At 39.9% G+C, this 16,414-nt stretch overlaps 1 protein-coding gene across 1 annotated transcript in view; it reads left to right on the top strand.

Moving 5' to 3' along the window:
* Nucleotides 1-16,414, top strand: part of CAH1 (carbonic anhydrase 1) — a 96,639-nt gene that overhangs the window by 73,572 nt on the left and 6,653 nt on the right. The window contains exons 2-3 of the mRNA XM_019051151.2: nucleotides 13,318-13,515; nucleotides 14,495-14,613. Of these exons, the coding sequence (XP_018906696.1) occupies nucleotides 13,318-13,515; nucleotides 14,495-14,613 (317 nt within the window). The remainder of the gene's footprint in view (nucleotides 1-13,317; nucleotides 13,516-14,494; nucleotides 14,614-16,414) is intronic.

Raw genomic sequence — 16,414 nt, 5'->3', positions numbered from 1 at the left:
TTAGCTTGGTAATGTGATTTTTCAAGTGGACTGATTTTGAAAAATTTGTTTTCTCCCATAAATGCGCACAAGTTGCATGTCACTCAAATCAATGTCAAACGAAAGCATATCGGTAAATAAATACGCAGCGTGGATTAACTTTATTCCAGTGCGTCATTACGTATATACAGACGCACCGAAGTGATGTTTTACGCTTTAAGTGCTCTCCGTCGCACTAAAATGAAGTATCTGCTGCTTGACGCATACATGAGCGCAAAAAATTGCAATGAGTACGCTCCACTAACCGCAAAATGTTCTATGAAAGCAGCTTTTATCAAGACCAGGGTTGCCACAGTTAGAAAATACCGGGAAATGTCAGGGGTAAACCTAGAACTGTCGGAGAATAAGGCGAAAATGTCAGGGAAAAATTGTTTAGTCACCTCTATTTGTTTTCTAAAATAGGTTCAATGTTTCGAACAACTAATTTTGCTCAAAAGCTATCTCTAATTATGTCTTTTTCACCATCTGGCACATCTTCAATTGTCAGAAAAATTCACCAAAATTAGTCAGGGAAATCAGGGAAATATCAGGGAATTTCACTCTCGGTGGCAACCCTGCAAGACTCAAGAGTCATTTTCTTGATCGTTTAGGTATATAAATCACAGTTTCCCCGCCTTTTCGATAATGATCGTAAAGTATAGTTTGAACTTGACCTGCCGGAGACTGGAGCGGACTGGCTTCAAATTTTCCAGGGGGCGAGCCGCCCCCCTAAAAGAGGATATGGGGGACCCTCTAGGAAGAGGAGCGTCTTCCCCCAGAAAGTTTATTTGTAGAAAATTGTGTCTAGCTTAATTCGCATTTTAAGCTATTGTTGGACGGAAAGCAAACACAATAAAATTGGAGACCAAAGCTGTGAAAACGAACAGACTATATAGGCTGCAAATGCTATTTTTCGTTTTTTCAAATAAGTATAGGGGGCAATCGATCCCTGGGCCAGTCCACCCCTGCGGACTGATTATTGAAATTGATAGACAAAGCGATAGACAAAGAAGACATAGAGAGTAAGAAGCGATCCTATAGGTGGAAACGGGTGGCTCTTATAGACTAAGGGAGAAAATGATGGACTAATTATCGGGTCTCTCGTGGGTTGCCGTTAGTTAGTCTATCATCCACGTCCTTTGTCCATTGCAACCACCCGCTTCCACCAATAGGACCCCTCCAAATCCCTTTTGACTTCTTTGTCTATAGCTTTGTCTATCAATTTCAATAATCGACCCGCAGACAAGAGACGGTGTCGATATTTCCACAACGTTGCTTCGAGAATACGCCGCCCTCCTGACATAAGGGCCTAACTACACTCTGCAATGAACCCTGCCGTCCATACAACTCAATGCTTTTCCGGGCTCATCTCAATGAGTATTTACGCCCTTATGTCAGCCAAGCGACGAATATGAATGTAAATAAGAATCTTGGGCGGCAACGTTGCTACGAAAAGGATAAACACAACGAAGTTGAAGTCGAGCTAAACGCGGCATCTGAAATGTTCGGAATTTTATAATTAACTCATAAGTGTAATCATGCCTTACCGAGGCAGAACGCCGTATGAGCATTCGAAAGCTGCCAAATCTGCTCAAATAAAGTGTTCGATTTCGAGAAAGGTTATGCGTATTTTTATGTGACATTTTCAGATGTGCCGACTAAAATCACGAATGAATCTTGCCGAAAATTTCAAAGGAAAACACCCTCAAGTTTTGCAGAAAAATCATATTTCATTCGATGAAATTTGACAGCGCAAGAGTTTTCACACGGTGTTTTTCTTTAGCAAGGTAGTAATGGTCTTCTTTGTTGAATAATACTTGCTGGCAAGCGGTTACTTTATAACGTATGTCGTTTCCCATTCGCACTATTTTAAATCATTGTCTTAGTTACGTCACTAAATCCACACGAAGTCATCCCACGGTACAACTTGTTTGTTTGTTATTATGGTGTAAGTTCACCTCTAAATCATAGGACAGTTTTTAAATTATGTCGCGTAATGGGGAGAGATATGGGGTACAGCTTTACGCAACGGGTGCGTATCAATACCGAGAAAGGGGGTAAAAGGGGTCTCGAAAATCGATTATAAATCGATAATACGATAAGGGATCAATCATTGATATGTATAGCCATAACCTGGACTTGACATACTGGTTGATCCAAGGTTAAAACGCCAACACTGCTCAGGAGCGTGTTCTATGGGTCAGGATGAGACTTTTTTCTCGTATCGAATTTTTTTCAAAGGTGCCTCATTAGGGGCTACAGTCCTCCCCCAAAGTTCTGAGGAATAAATTGGTTTTTTTCTGCATTTTGGGAATGATAACTCACCGAATCTCCTGAAAATTTGCAAGTTTAACTGAGGTTTCAATTTTTTTATGCCACTAATGAATTCAGCGTATTAAATTCTGGGCGCATACCAATTTTCATGAAATTTAGTGGATTGTCTTCGTCAAACTGCAGGGAAAACAATTTATTTCTCAGGGCTTTGGGGCAAGGGAGGCTCTAGCCCCGGTACAAACTGCAATTTTGGAAAACATTTAATGGACGAGAAAAGTATTTTTTGATCCATAAAACACGCTCCTGTAGTCTGACGGTTCAAGCTTGGATCTCCCATTATAGACTCTAGTTAACTATGTCCAAGTTATGTCAGTTCGCTGGAATATGAAGTAATTTTGTACGCATATCATTCCAAAGCGATTAAGTCTTACGATGGAAAGCGAAACTTCTACCCTTGTATGAAAGAACCACGTAAGTCAAATGAAAATCCCATAGAGAAATCTATTTTTCCTGAACTCTGTAGAATTATATGCAGCGAACGGTGGTATGCCCTTTATGTGAACTTGCTTCTACAGCTTTGATACGATACGTGATAAAGCTCACCTCATGAATTGAACTTTACGATTAGACCAATAAATCATCAAGCCCCAAATTTAGAGGTCAGCTCAAATCTGTTACTAGTGTAATTTATGTCAACTCAATCTTATCAGTCAATATCGGACATCTTTATGACGTTTATTTAGTTGCTAACGGATTTTGTCAATAAGAGAGATTCGATTTATGAAACGCGTATTTCACAATCAACGGTTGTTTGTCGTAGTGTGTGTCCCCATTAAGGTAGTATTCGGGGGAAAAAGACGCGCATTTAAGTAAAACTCGTGTCTACACTAAAAAAAGAGGAGTTTTATATTAAAGCCACGAAATAAAGTGTAGGATCAGAGAAATCTACACTGAGAAAATTAGCCCCTCTGCAAAATGAATCTGAAAAATCTGATTTAAGGATGAGGAAGGAGGAAGGTCGAATGCTCGATCTCTACCCCTTCTTAATATTCGCCAATACGTTCTCGAAATCAATTTGTTAACTTCATTTAGCATTGAGTCTCTCTAAAAGTTATGGTGCAACTTAAAATATAGTTTTCCCACTTCCATTTTTTCCCTGCCTGACCTTAATACGCTAAATGAAATTAACCTTTTTAAGATCTCTGATCTTTCAATGAAAATTGCGGTGCTTTGCACCCTTTACACTGCCGTAATCTATTTTTTTGTTGCAATTTAATTGATCCCTCCTATCATTCTCTCCGAAAATTTTGAAACGACTTCTGGTTTGCCTCACCGAGGCGGCGAATTTCTTTGGCGCATATCACAATCGTTTTTCGGTAGAGCCTCCTTTTGGAGGCGCGGAATATTACCGCAATCGGTTATCAACAACTATCATCAAAGGAACTGCCGTTTTGAATTTTTTGTTCCAAGGAAATTTTGCACGTTTAATACTGGTTCAAATGGGAGGAACTAAAACATCGCGAAAATAAAAAACGCTGGAATTAGACTCTGAAACGAACGCCTCCTACTTATTTACGTCTGCTATTTTATCGAGAGTTTTCTCAAAGGGCATGGTGCTCATTGACGCACAGTTGCTCAAACAAAAGCGCGCTGACATGGGATGACCCCATCGCAGTTGTCGTCACACATCTGCAAGCACAGCTCTTCAAAATCGAGTGTGCTGCTCGTCGGCTGCAGCCGTATCATTGATAAGACGCTGAATTTCCGCGTTGAAATTTCGATAAGCTGAGGCTCAAACATGTGTCCATTTCGCGAATTGCGTATTTAATATGATTTCTGTATTTACTCGTAGGTTTTTGGTCTAGGGTCTCGTTTATTTTTCCAAAATCTAGTCAAATTAGCTTAATATTCTGAAATGGAAGTTTTATGAGTTTTACAATCCTTTCAACAAAAAAATATTTTTCACGCGTAGGAATTTGTCAGTGGGAAAAAACTGTCTAGTTTAAAAGCTGATTTTAATGACATTTTTTACTTTTTCACATTCATATCTCAGGTCGCGCCCCGAAAATGTATTAGTAGATTCCTGTCGTGCTGAAGAAAAACGCCGTATGAACATTCGAGGGTTGCCAAATTTCTTCAAGAAATGTTTATTTTTGAGGAAAGTTATGAATATTTCTCCTTAAAATTTCCAGAAAATCTAGGCCATTTTCTGAACAAAATTATCTGAGAAATTGGAAGAAAAATATTCATAGACTTTCCTGAAAATTAGTGATTTGTGATAGGAAGTTTGGCAACGCCTCAAGGCTCATACGACGATCTTCCTTAACAGGACAGATTACTGCAAAGCATTTAGATTCGTCTCGATCCCTCCGAAAGCGACTGCAGTTTTCATGGAAAAGCAGCCTGCAACAAGCTACACTTTGAAAATTTTGAAACAAGTTTCGAATGTATTTTGTGCTTGCATATTTTTGTATTTCAACGGTTATCTTTTTTTGACAGCCAATCTAGTGAGTTTCCTCTGAGCTACTCGTGTGATAATAGACAATGCATGTTTTACAACCACCCATTTCACAACTTCTTCTAAAATCCACCCGAAGCAAACAATGAGAAGCAACCCTACTGACGGTCAGGAGTTAAAGTCGTTTCCGGCCTTACATTTTCAAGAAAAAACACCAAAATAATGCCTTTACAATCAACACGTTCCACAACGATTTGGGTCTCTATTTGATCTGAGTCAGTATTCAGACCCTCTATTTTGCGTAACGTCAAACGTCAATCTCTTTTGATCATGGTTCACCAAGACCAAGAATATATCATTGCGCATGCTCCTTGCTTCATCGGCCGCTCTTCGCATAAGCAATAGCACCTCGTCAGACGATCGGAATTTTCTTTCAATTCTTTGTTCGAGCTCTCAAGTTGATCAATTGCGACTTTGAGTCTATTGGAACCTTCGGTCGATGGCAGTGATCCAGTCGGCTGTTTTCAGTCTTTTTCGGTCGTAGGCGGATCCAAAGGGAGCGTAGGGGGCATACACCCCCACAAGTGGGGGGTGGAGGGTCGGGGGGGGGATCAAAAACACACGAATTTGTTTATCCTTCCGAAAAATCTGCGTAGTAATAAAATTGACTTTTACTTTAAAATTTTCAGGTTTAATTTAATGCTCCGATTCCTAGCTTTAACATGAGCTTTAGCTCTGAAAAAATCATTATGCCAAAAAAAGCTACATTTTTGCGGTCCTATGAAGGTTATAAAAAGCGACTTTGCGCCCTCTTGATCCCACATGCTTCGTTGTAGTGTAGAAGCAGTTAGATATAGATTTGCGTGGCTATCATATATTTAGAAGAAGAGTAGGTATCCAAGTGGACAAGACTCATGAGATTGGCACTCTCTTGAGACCGACTCAAATAGCTGACATTACGTTTAATGAGTTTCGAGAATTGAAACGGAGAGGTTGCGCGGGCAAATTCCCCGTGGACATAGCAGGCTGTCCTGTCCCTTCACGCAAAAAAATCTCGCTGTGTCGCTCTGCACCACCAACCTGTGGCTTCATTTCCCATCGGCGCAATCGAAGGGTCAACTGAACGATCATGTGGACTAGTATGCGGTGCGATTTATTAGGAGACAAGGTACCGTGGATCGTATTTATAGTTGTTCCACGTACATTCAGCTCTTCATATTGGATGACTCCATAGAGAGAAAAAAGGAGGTGTTTGCTCTTGAGGATTGTGTACCCTGTGACGTAGGTCGATACAACCTGGTTAGCAAAATCCGGAATTCGAAGTATGTGAAAAACGGACCATAACGTCCGATTTTTTTGCTTAAATCAACTCATGATATAATTTCAAATTATGTAATATGCTTTTTTTCCATAAACTACACCATTTCCAAGAAAACCGATGATAAAAGCCGCCGTACCGACCTACGTCATCAAAAAATTCCAAGATGCCCGAAATGCAAACACCTTCTTTTTTCTCTCTATGGGATGACCCCACAAGGTTTACATTGTAACTCAGGAGCCGCACTCTTCGTCAATTTCAACAAAAGTTGGACTAGTAAAAGAAAAAAAAAAACATCGGGGGAAAAGTGAAAAGCTAAAGTTGCAAAAGTAAAAATAAAGGGTGGAGGTCTTTTTTTAAGTCGATGAAAACTCCAATATTTTTATAATGGAGGAAGAATGAGTGTAGAAGAAGAAAGAAGGAAGATGAAAGAGAAAGAAGAAGAACAACGAAAAATGAGAAGAAAGAAGAAGATGATGATGATGATAAAGATGGAGACGAAAATGGAAATAAAGCTACAGATAGAGAAGGAGAAGGGGAAAAGGAGAGGAAGAGGATGAAGAAAAAAAATAGGAATAAGATGAAGATTGAGATAGAAATGGTTATGAGGGAGCTGGAGCTGGAAATAAAGGTCGAAATGGAGATGAAGATCGAGATGAAGAAGAAAGAAGAAATAATAAGATGGAGATGAAGTTGAAGATCGGGATAATGATAAGGAGGGATCAGATAAGGAGGAAGATGGAGATGGGGACGGAGAAGGAGGAAAAGAAGGTTTGAAAATTTCAAATTTAGATGCTGATTATGTATCAAATGGACTACATTTTGCACTTAGGAACTACAATTTTTGACTTAGTGTAGAAACAACGTATGTGCCATTTATTTCCCTACGCACATTAGTATTTTTATAGGTAAGCCAGTAATCTTCGTTCCAAATTGCAAAATGTAGCCCAAATCTAGGTCGAGTCTACAGCCCCAATACGTGGGAGGCAACATTTTTGGAGCAATAGGATGTCAGCAGTGCATGATGATCGACCGTTTTCAAAGATTTTTTTTCAGGCGAAAATAAAAATGAAATTTTAAAGGGGAAATCTATCATCACTGGTGATCTCCGACCGCCGCGCGCCGCGCCGTTTTGGTCGAGAGGCCGTGCCGGCCGGCGCGGCGCGGTGCCACACGCGCGAAGTCAATAATCCCGTGAGAAACCAGTTTCCTTGCCCCTTGCAAATGCTCGGAACGATAAACGCAATCACGGCCAACACGAAAATACGGAGCGAGAGAGAAAAAAAGAAGAAAAAAAGGAAAGTGCGCGCGCGCGCGCTCGTTCGCGTCGGCGTCACGTGCAAAAGCCTGCGAATGCGCGTCCGTCCGACGCCTCTTCGTTCTGACTCATGGCTACCAAGTCCGAAAACTAACAATGAGATAAAAAATCAAGTCGTCCTATTTGAAAACGGCCTGACTCTTAATGGAAAAAGTAGATAGAAAGACGCGCATGAATGCTTCACGCAATGCGTGAAGCATTCATGCAGTCTTGTAGGCGCTATGGGTTTCACGCCGACCGCTGCTGACCACACTGTTTGGCGCAATGCGTGAAGTATTCATGCAGTCTTGCAGGCGCTATGCGTTTCCAGCCGACTGCTGCTGAGTGCTGACCGCAGTGTGTTTGACGCAATGCGTGAAGTATTCATGCAGTCTTGTAGGCGCTATGCGTTTCATGCTGACCGCCGCGCCGCGCCGCTCCGTTCCAGGTCAAATTGCGTGTTTGGTTTCTCTCTTAACTCGACTAATTGAAGGTTTTGTCTCTTGTATCACCGAGAGACGACAAAATTAGAAATTACTATACTTTTACTCTGAGGAAATGAGAGATTTTGTCGTCTTTTCTCGTTTGTAATTTATTTTCTGAATCCGATTTTTTCTCTCTTTTTTTGATACCTACATTTAAAAAGATTGCAAAATTTGCCGCCTCCTACATTTTGCCTGGGTCTACACTCTACACATGAGTCTGGCTTAAGTTAGTAAGAATGTAAAATTTTACAAAATTTCATCGGGACACACGTCATGAAATTTTACATCTCTGCTCAGATCGCTGCTAAAGCTGCATTGTTAGCCAAATTAGCCTTGAATTTATGATGCGCATTCCGCGTCATTTACATACGAAATACCAACGCTTCAACCCACAATCGGGTTGAAAGTCCCATTAGTCTCGGTCATACTGCCACGCGATTTGAGCGAGAGCGGGGGGGGGGGGGGGCAAAGGCCCCGACAGAGGGGCCTTTTGAGGGGACACGTGACCGTGAAATATAAGACTCGCGAAACGAGGTTGGGCAGAGATCGGCGCCCTCTTTGCCCCCAAGAGTGGCAACGCTCTTTCGTGTTTTTGTTCGAGAGGAATTAACGATGAATAAATTTGAGAATTTTATGGTAGTGATCAGGCTATAAATAAATACCCAAACATTGAGAAAGTATCTTATGTTTACTAACAGTTAAGATTCTTGAAATGTTGTCAAGTCGTGCATTTTACTTGAGAATCCCATTGATAAAAAAAAATAAAATAAAATAAAATTAAATTGTATTGAATAGGATTACTATCCCTAACTTTCATCTGGTACTGTTTCGTGATTCCGCTAATTTGCAGATTTTAGCTAGAATTTTAGCTGAATTTTAGCTAGAAAATTTTAAAAAAAATGAGATTTTACAATTTTTATGATTTTTTGTTGGTTATAATCAATAGTTGTGATGTTTTCGCCATTCTGAAATGTTTCTCGGTGCTGAGGTGCCGCTAGTTATATTCAAGGACTCATTTTGTTCATTTCCCCATGGCTTTTTCACGCAAGAAAATGTGGGATTAGGTATTTGGTAAACCACTTTCCTAACGTTTCAAGAATTATCTATTTATGGTTAAAATTCAAAAATGTGTATCTCCACTGCGACGTTTAAACAACTCCTATTGTGTTTTTAATCTTTCAAAAGAAAAAAGAAACCAAAACATCTATTTAAAATTTTCAGTGAACTTTCTTGAATGAGTGATGAAATTTCACAGAAACCCCGAAGAAAAACTGTTAATGAATTTTTTTTCGGAACAATAAAACAAGTGGGTAGGTAATATGTTGGAGATTTGAACTTCGTAACTCTTCCGTGCTAAGTAAGAACGCCATATGTGCCGTCAGGCGTTGCCAAATCTCCCTCAAAGAATAATGAATTTTCAGGAGAATTTGTGAATATTTCTCCTCCAATGTTTCACAGGATTTCGTTTGAAAGTTGATCTTAAAAGTCTGAAAATTTCAAGGAGAAATAGTCAAAAATTTCTTCAAGAAACAATATTTTCATAGAAGAAATTTGGCAACATTCAAATGTTTATACGGCGTTTTTCCTTATCACGGAATCGTAGTCACGCATTTCTTGACATTAGGCATCGACATCGCGCTTATTTTCGGTGATCGAAACCCCCTTCTCCCCCGAACCGTAATTTTTCCTTGGCGGTAATCGCTCATTTTTTACGCTCGCAATTTTTGAGGAAAGTGAGTCAAGCCAGTCGCGTTTCGCTGCATCAGAGAGGAAGTTTGGTTCGGTCATTGGCGGATCCAGCAAATTGGCAATATTGTCTTTTCTCCAGTCAAACCTATGGAAATGTATCAATTCTTGGAGGAGCCAGATGCTCCGTCATGAATCGATTATTTAGCATAGGTTTAAATGGAGGAAATACGGTGTTGCCAAATTGCTATCACTGCCGAGCTCCCTGTACGTTCCCTTTCTCTCTCCAATTGGACGTACCTGTTTAAATGAAAAGGAACTATCTTCAATGCAACGTTAAGTAGGCCCCGAGAGTCATTGGGACCCACGCGTAACAGAACCCATGTTAGGATGGGAATACTCTCATTTGATTTAGATGGTTCAATTTGGGTGGCTGCGAGCGAGTGGCCATCGACCTCCGTTCATTCAGTAACGGAGTTGATGAATTCTAAAACCTCGTATGTCTATGATATGATGAGTCCTAGAATATACGCAGTCTCATGGAACTCAGGGCTTATTATGAAATGGACGTAAGCGGTTTCAACAGTAAAACTAACTTTCTACTCGTATATTCGGTGGGTAGTCTTCCAAATCAGCATCTGCGAGAATAAGAGAGGCGTGCCAGACAGACAGACAAGGAGTATTGCTATTCGTATCTTCTTAAAATTGGAAAGTCATGCTTCTTGATCGGTCTACGAGTTACAGGCTTTGAAGCGGCGAGTGACTAGACAGTCAAAACGCCTTCAATTTTGTGCGTAGGCAATACGGACATCCATAGAGCCCGAATAGTTGCATCCAAGAGTTAAAATGTAGAGTTCAACACATTCGACGCTAACGAAGGGAGCTTCGCTTGTTTCCCCTGTGTCGTAACTAATCCCAGCGTTGCTTATTATATCGACTAAAAACCTATTACTGATTTTTTGCAACATTGTCAATTTTCTAAATAATGCTTTGATTATTTAAATACATGTGTAACAACGGTGCTATCCTAAAATGAGCGCTGCAGTCCTTACCTTTTCTAATCTAAAAACTATGAACAAGGCACAGTCGTTACATTGTCACTTCAGGAAAAATTCCAGCTTTCATCTCACCATATTCTTATTTATTTATTTTCGCTGAAGAGTTAGGAAAAAATCCATGGCAACTCTCGAATGAACATACGGGTTTTTCCATGGTAGTGGGTATTCGTGAATGGTCGTTTTTCCTCTTTCACTATTCGTCGTTCCCCTCACGAGAGTTCGTAACTACATTTCAATGTCGCCAAATTTCCCGCGGCAAATTTTACTTTCACCAAGAGAATTTTGGGCATTTCTGACCGAAAATTTTAATAATTCTATTGATTTTATACGAAGACCAGACAAATAATTATCGAAAACAATTCACTGGAAAAAAGACACAATGGATCTAGAGTCCAGACTCTTGAAAACATTGACAAGAAAAAATACTCTTGATTCAATCGGATTTTTGCTTGAATCAAAACGAAATCCGCTTAAATTGAGAGGCTTGGTTCTTGATTTAAGCTAGATTCTGATTGAATCAAGAGTACTTTTTTTGTCGATGTTTTTAAGAGCCTGGGCTCTAGATCCAATGTGTTTTTTTTCCAGTGTTGCACAGGTATATTCTTGTTAAATGCTTAGTTTTTTGAGTCAATTTTGTAACCTTGGAATGGAGTTACGCTCCTCCGTTCGGGAAACGATGCACAGTGGATCGAGCCAATCAGAGTGGTCGGACACTAAATTTTTGACTAAAACTGCAAATTTTGATGTTTATTTCGTCACATTTTAAATATTAAGGGGTGTATTTTCCAGAAAATTTCACGAGGAAACCATTGGAACCACTTATAAAATCTCAAAGTTTTGTTTAAACGGAGTTATAAGCTTTTAAAGTTTCCAAATTTTGTCCGATTTCTCCTATTGACTCGATCCGCTGTGCGACGTGCCGATATACCGGCAAAGTAGCCGGGAAAAATTAAGTAAATGCACAAAGCTCCATCCGTGCTCCGAGGGGGCAGAAGGCGGGGAGGTGGAGGCCCCCTAACTAGTTTAGTGGATCGAGTTTTCCCTCTCGAGAATAAAGTACTGGTCCTGATATTCTTGTACATACGCTCCAATTATTGACGTAACTCTTATGTGTTAGAAGGTAAATTTTGACGCGAATGCTTACCTAACTGAATCACATATTACAGAAAGGGCACTATTGCAGGAATGTTAATTGTTCAGAAAATGCAAAAAACCGATTTGATTAAACTATAAGCTTTTGGAAAAAAAATTTTCGCGGTTTTCTTTTGTCCCCCAAGTAGACTAGCAATTTCCATAAAACATTTTTACATGATACTCTTTCTGGGTTGTAAATAATGACATTTGATGAAAGAGCAATAGTGCCCTTTCTGGAATACATGGGGGAAGGAGCCATAAAGAGTGATAGAATGAAGCCAGAAAATTATTTTAGCCCTTGTTTTTCATCTCAAATGTATGTCAATGATGCATGTCTATAGCGAAAGTTGGAAATTGTATATCTCCATTGCAACGTTTCAAGATTTCTGCTTTCTTTTTATTTTATTTTTTTAAAGAGAACTAATGCAGATTTTCCCATGACATTTTCAGAAAACAATATTGATGGTGTGAAGAAAATGTACACAAAATTTCAATAGAGAATACTTAGGAACAAAAAAAGGAGACGAAAAAATAAAATTAACCCCTGTCAAAAACTCATAAAAAATGCGAATATAGTGCCCTGTCTGCACTACAGGATGTGTCTACATACACTAATGCAAAAACCGCAAAAAACTCAATTTCGAAAAAAATGTCGATTGTGCCCTTTCTGTAACAGCTGATTCAACTTAGCTAATTCGTCGCTCTCTGGCGTAAGGGTGTAAGTGAATTTTAAGATGGACCCTGTCGTTCGTACTACTCCGTGCTTTTCAGGGCTCGCGCCCTTACGCCGTTACGTTAGAGAAACGATGCATTTACCGAGCTTTTTACTAGAATTCGTGCTCCTTTTAACTCGCATTTTGTTAATTGTTCCGTGTTACAGTCGGTTTATGGGTGTGTGCAATTATTTTATTGAGATCCATGGGGAGGACAAGGCGCATACGTGCAGTTTTAGCTATTTCGAGATATTCGTGTTCGATGTTTTGAAATTACACGGATCCTCATGGTGGAAAGAAAGTTTAAACTGACTTTTTGATGCTTAAAAATTGGAATTTGGGAACGAATTTTTCACAGGATTCGCATTGAAGACTATTTTTACTTGAAACCATTAATATCTCGATTTTTTCGAAAACTGCACTTATGTGCTTTGTCCTCCAAGCCCCTCAATTCAGCTTCAGAAAGTATGGCTTGTGAGCTATTTATAGATCGATGAAGTTGACATTTTCATACTGCATGACTAATCGGTACAATATATTTTTGCCAAGTTTGCGAGAACGAGACGGATAGGAGGGGTGTAAAATTAAAAATTTCAGCGCGGGTAAATTAATTATTGACCCTTTTTACACCATCGTATGAGGAAAACGACGATAATCATTTTCCATGAATTTCACCCCCAGCTGAAAAGTTGAAGGAAAATTCTCGATGACTGACTAGAGTTCTCCATTTCCCTTTTTACACCCCTTACTTACTTCCCTTTTTACTGTATGAGGAAAACGACAATGATCATTTTTCCACGAATTCCACCCCATAAGCTGAAAAATTTAAGAAAAATTCTCGATGACTGACTAGAGGTTTCTATTTGTGTTGTGCAGGTCCATCAACATGGCCGGAGAAGTACCCATTGGCGGGCGGCTCAAGACAGAGCCCCGTCGACATCCCTACGGACCAGGTGACGTCCGACTCCTCGCTCGAGTCTCGGCCCCTGACCTGGCGCTACGTCCCCGAAAACTGTCTTGGGATCGTCAACCCTGGCTACTCTTGGAGAGTCGACGTCGATGGACAAGACTCAGGTAACTTTCCTCAATTTTCTATCGATCAGTGTTGCGTAGACATTTCCATAGGCGGGTCCAGCAATTTGGCAACACTGGATTTCCTCCATTTAAACCTATGCTAAAAAATCGATTATTGTCAGAACACCTGGCCCCTCCACACGGAGAAAAAAAAACTCGTGCGTGGGACCCGAAGTTTAGGTCATATGGATCTCTGAAGTTTTCGGATTGAGCATCCGAACACTTAAGGTCCAGCTGCTGAGGTTCGGATCACACATCTGAAACTTCAATTCTTGCATCTGAAGTACTTCGGTAGTCACATCCGAAAAACTTCGGTTCTCACATTTGAAGTACTTCAGATGTAAGAATTGAAGTTTCAGATGTGCGATCCGAACCGCAGCAGCTGGACCTTCAGTGTTCAGATGCTCAATCTGAAAACTTCAGAGATCCATATGACCTAAACTTCGGGTCCCACGCACGAGTTTTTTTTTCTCCGTACAAGAATCGATACATTAAAAGGTTTGAGTGGAGAAACGACAATGTCGCCAATTTGCTGTATCCGCCAGTGCTCTGAGTTTGAGAATGGCCTTCAGTTTTTTCCGCTGTGCCGACCATTTTCCAGAAAATCGGGGGTTACAGGGAAAATACGAAGATCATCATCGAACTCATCAGCGCTAAGAATCATACTGGAAACAACTGAACTTCTCAATCCGAAAACGACCCAACTCGAGTTTTTTATAATGTAAGTTTTTGCGTAGAAACGCTCCTTTCCTGGCTGTTACGCAATTTTTATAGTTTCCTGAAAATTTCCATTTTACCGAGACGAGTCGTTTTCGAACTGATCCACTAGCTTGTTTTAAATGTATAGAAAATAGCGGATGATACGTGGGTTGTTCTCTTCTCAAAATATGTGACACATTTTTACCAGCTTGTAATATAAACATCGCTATTTAGAGGTTTCATCTTCATTCTAGAGCTAACGATCGTTCCTCTTTTTTAGAATTGACTGGTGGTCCATTGCATGGAACTTACAAATTGGAACAATTTCACTGTCACTGGGGTAGATCAAACACCGAAGGATCTGAGCATACTGTCGATGGGAAACCCTACGCTGGCGAGGTGAGTTTCTCTGAAAAATAACATTTAAATACTGATATGCGTGTCTACATGAAACTAGAGGTAGCGCGCATAATCCGTCTGAAACCACGAAACGCAGCTGAAGAAAACCAAGCAAGGAGGCTTCGCTCTTGATGGATAAAAATACGTATTTTTATAAAGAATATTTCTGAATGCTAAAAAAATAGTAATTAATCTTCATGAGTAGGTTCCGGCGAAAGATATCGATGGCCCATATCCGAACCACGTATCTTTGTTTGCAACGTTATAGACTTTCTATCATACTTTATTATTTTTTCATTTGAAAACCTGTCAACTAATTAATTTCTTGTGAAATTCCTTGATTTTGCTTCTTTATCAGTAGAATAATCCGCAGAAATTTCAAGTTATATCGTTGACTTGTTGACTTGTTCCTCTTCGAAAAATTAAAACAGGAGCAGATATTTTGAAACACCGCAACGGCGATACGTGGTTTCGTACTTTAGCCATCGATATAACAAGGCTCCAGAGAAAAACGTAGAATAATTTTGAAAAGTTGCAGTCGTAGGGAAAGTTTCCCAGGAAGAACCTTGCGATCGCGGATAAGCCAAACCGCGGATAATCAAGAGATGCAGTCGTAGGGAAAGTTTCCCAGGAAGAACCTTGCGATCTCGGATAAGCCAAACCGCGGATAATCAAGAGTTGCAGTCGTAGGGAAAGTTTCCCAGGAGGAACCTTGCGATCGCGGATAAGCCAAACCGCGGATAATCAACACGTCTCTACGAGTAACTCTACACGTTCTTTTGATTATGATTTGGAGAATTCAATTTGGTTACATTGTCAGGATTTTGTTGCTTCCCAAGATTTAATACTTGGACTATACGCAGTATCTGACCGTCCAAACATTGGCCAAATAAAAGTATGTGCTTCAAATAAACCTCCAAGTAAATCAATGGTTACTCTTTACGAATGCTTATCTCAAAATTCGGCGCTACACATTTCCTCTTACATTTTTTAAGGAAAACAACTCATGTACAATTAGTATAATTCTTTAATATTTTCTTCGGCTTAATTTCCCTCATCCTTTGCCATCGAAATTTCAACCCATCGCACTTTTAATATTCGTTTGTTTTCTCTATTTAAATATGAATACTTAATAAATGGAGGTTAAAAACTCTTTACTTGAGTCAAGTGTTTTCAAAATTCAGCCAATGAAATGTAACAATGTTGGAAACGTCCTTATGAAGATGAAGCATCTCCAACCCACCCGATTAAACAGTCACTAAAACAATCGATTAAAAGCGCCCTAGTTACTTGCGAGCTTTTAAGAGAGAGAAAACAAGTGGCCAAGGTCAAAAGCCACCCCTTTCCAGGTATTTACACTGGATGGTCAATAAAGGACGCTATAATTCTTCTCCAAAAACCTTGTTACAATTGAGTTACTGCTCCCAGCCTCTTTCAGTTTTTCGTTATCGTCTAGTGACTTAGCCTCAGCGGTTAGCTCCAATTCACTCTTCCTCCTCCACGGGCTGATTATTGAAATTGATAGACAAAGCTATGGACAAAAAAAAGAATGGAGCGATCCTATTAGTGGAAGCGGGTGGTTGTAATGGAGGAAAGTAATAGACTAACGGCAACCCATGCGAGACCCTCTGGTTAGTGCATCATTTTCTCCTTAATCTCTAAGAACCACACGTTTCAACCAATAGGATCGTTCAATTTTCCCTATGTCTTCTTTGTCTCTTGCTTTGTCTATAAATTTCAATGATCAGGCCGCTGTCGTGCTGAGGAAAAATGCCGTATGAACCATCAAACGCTGCCAAAT

The sequence above is a fragment of the Bemisia tabaci genome, chromosome 6, assembly GCF_918797505.1.
Source record: "Bemisia tabaci chromosome 6, PGI_BMITA_v3".
Classification (NCBI taxonomy): Eukaryota; Metazoa; Arthropoda; class Insecta; order Hemiptera; family Aleyrodidae; genus Bemisia; species Bemisia tabaci.
This window is presented reverse-complemented; position numbering and strand designations above follow the sequence as displayed.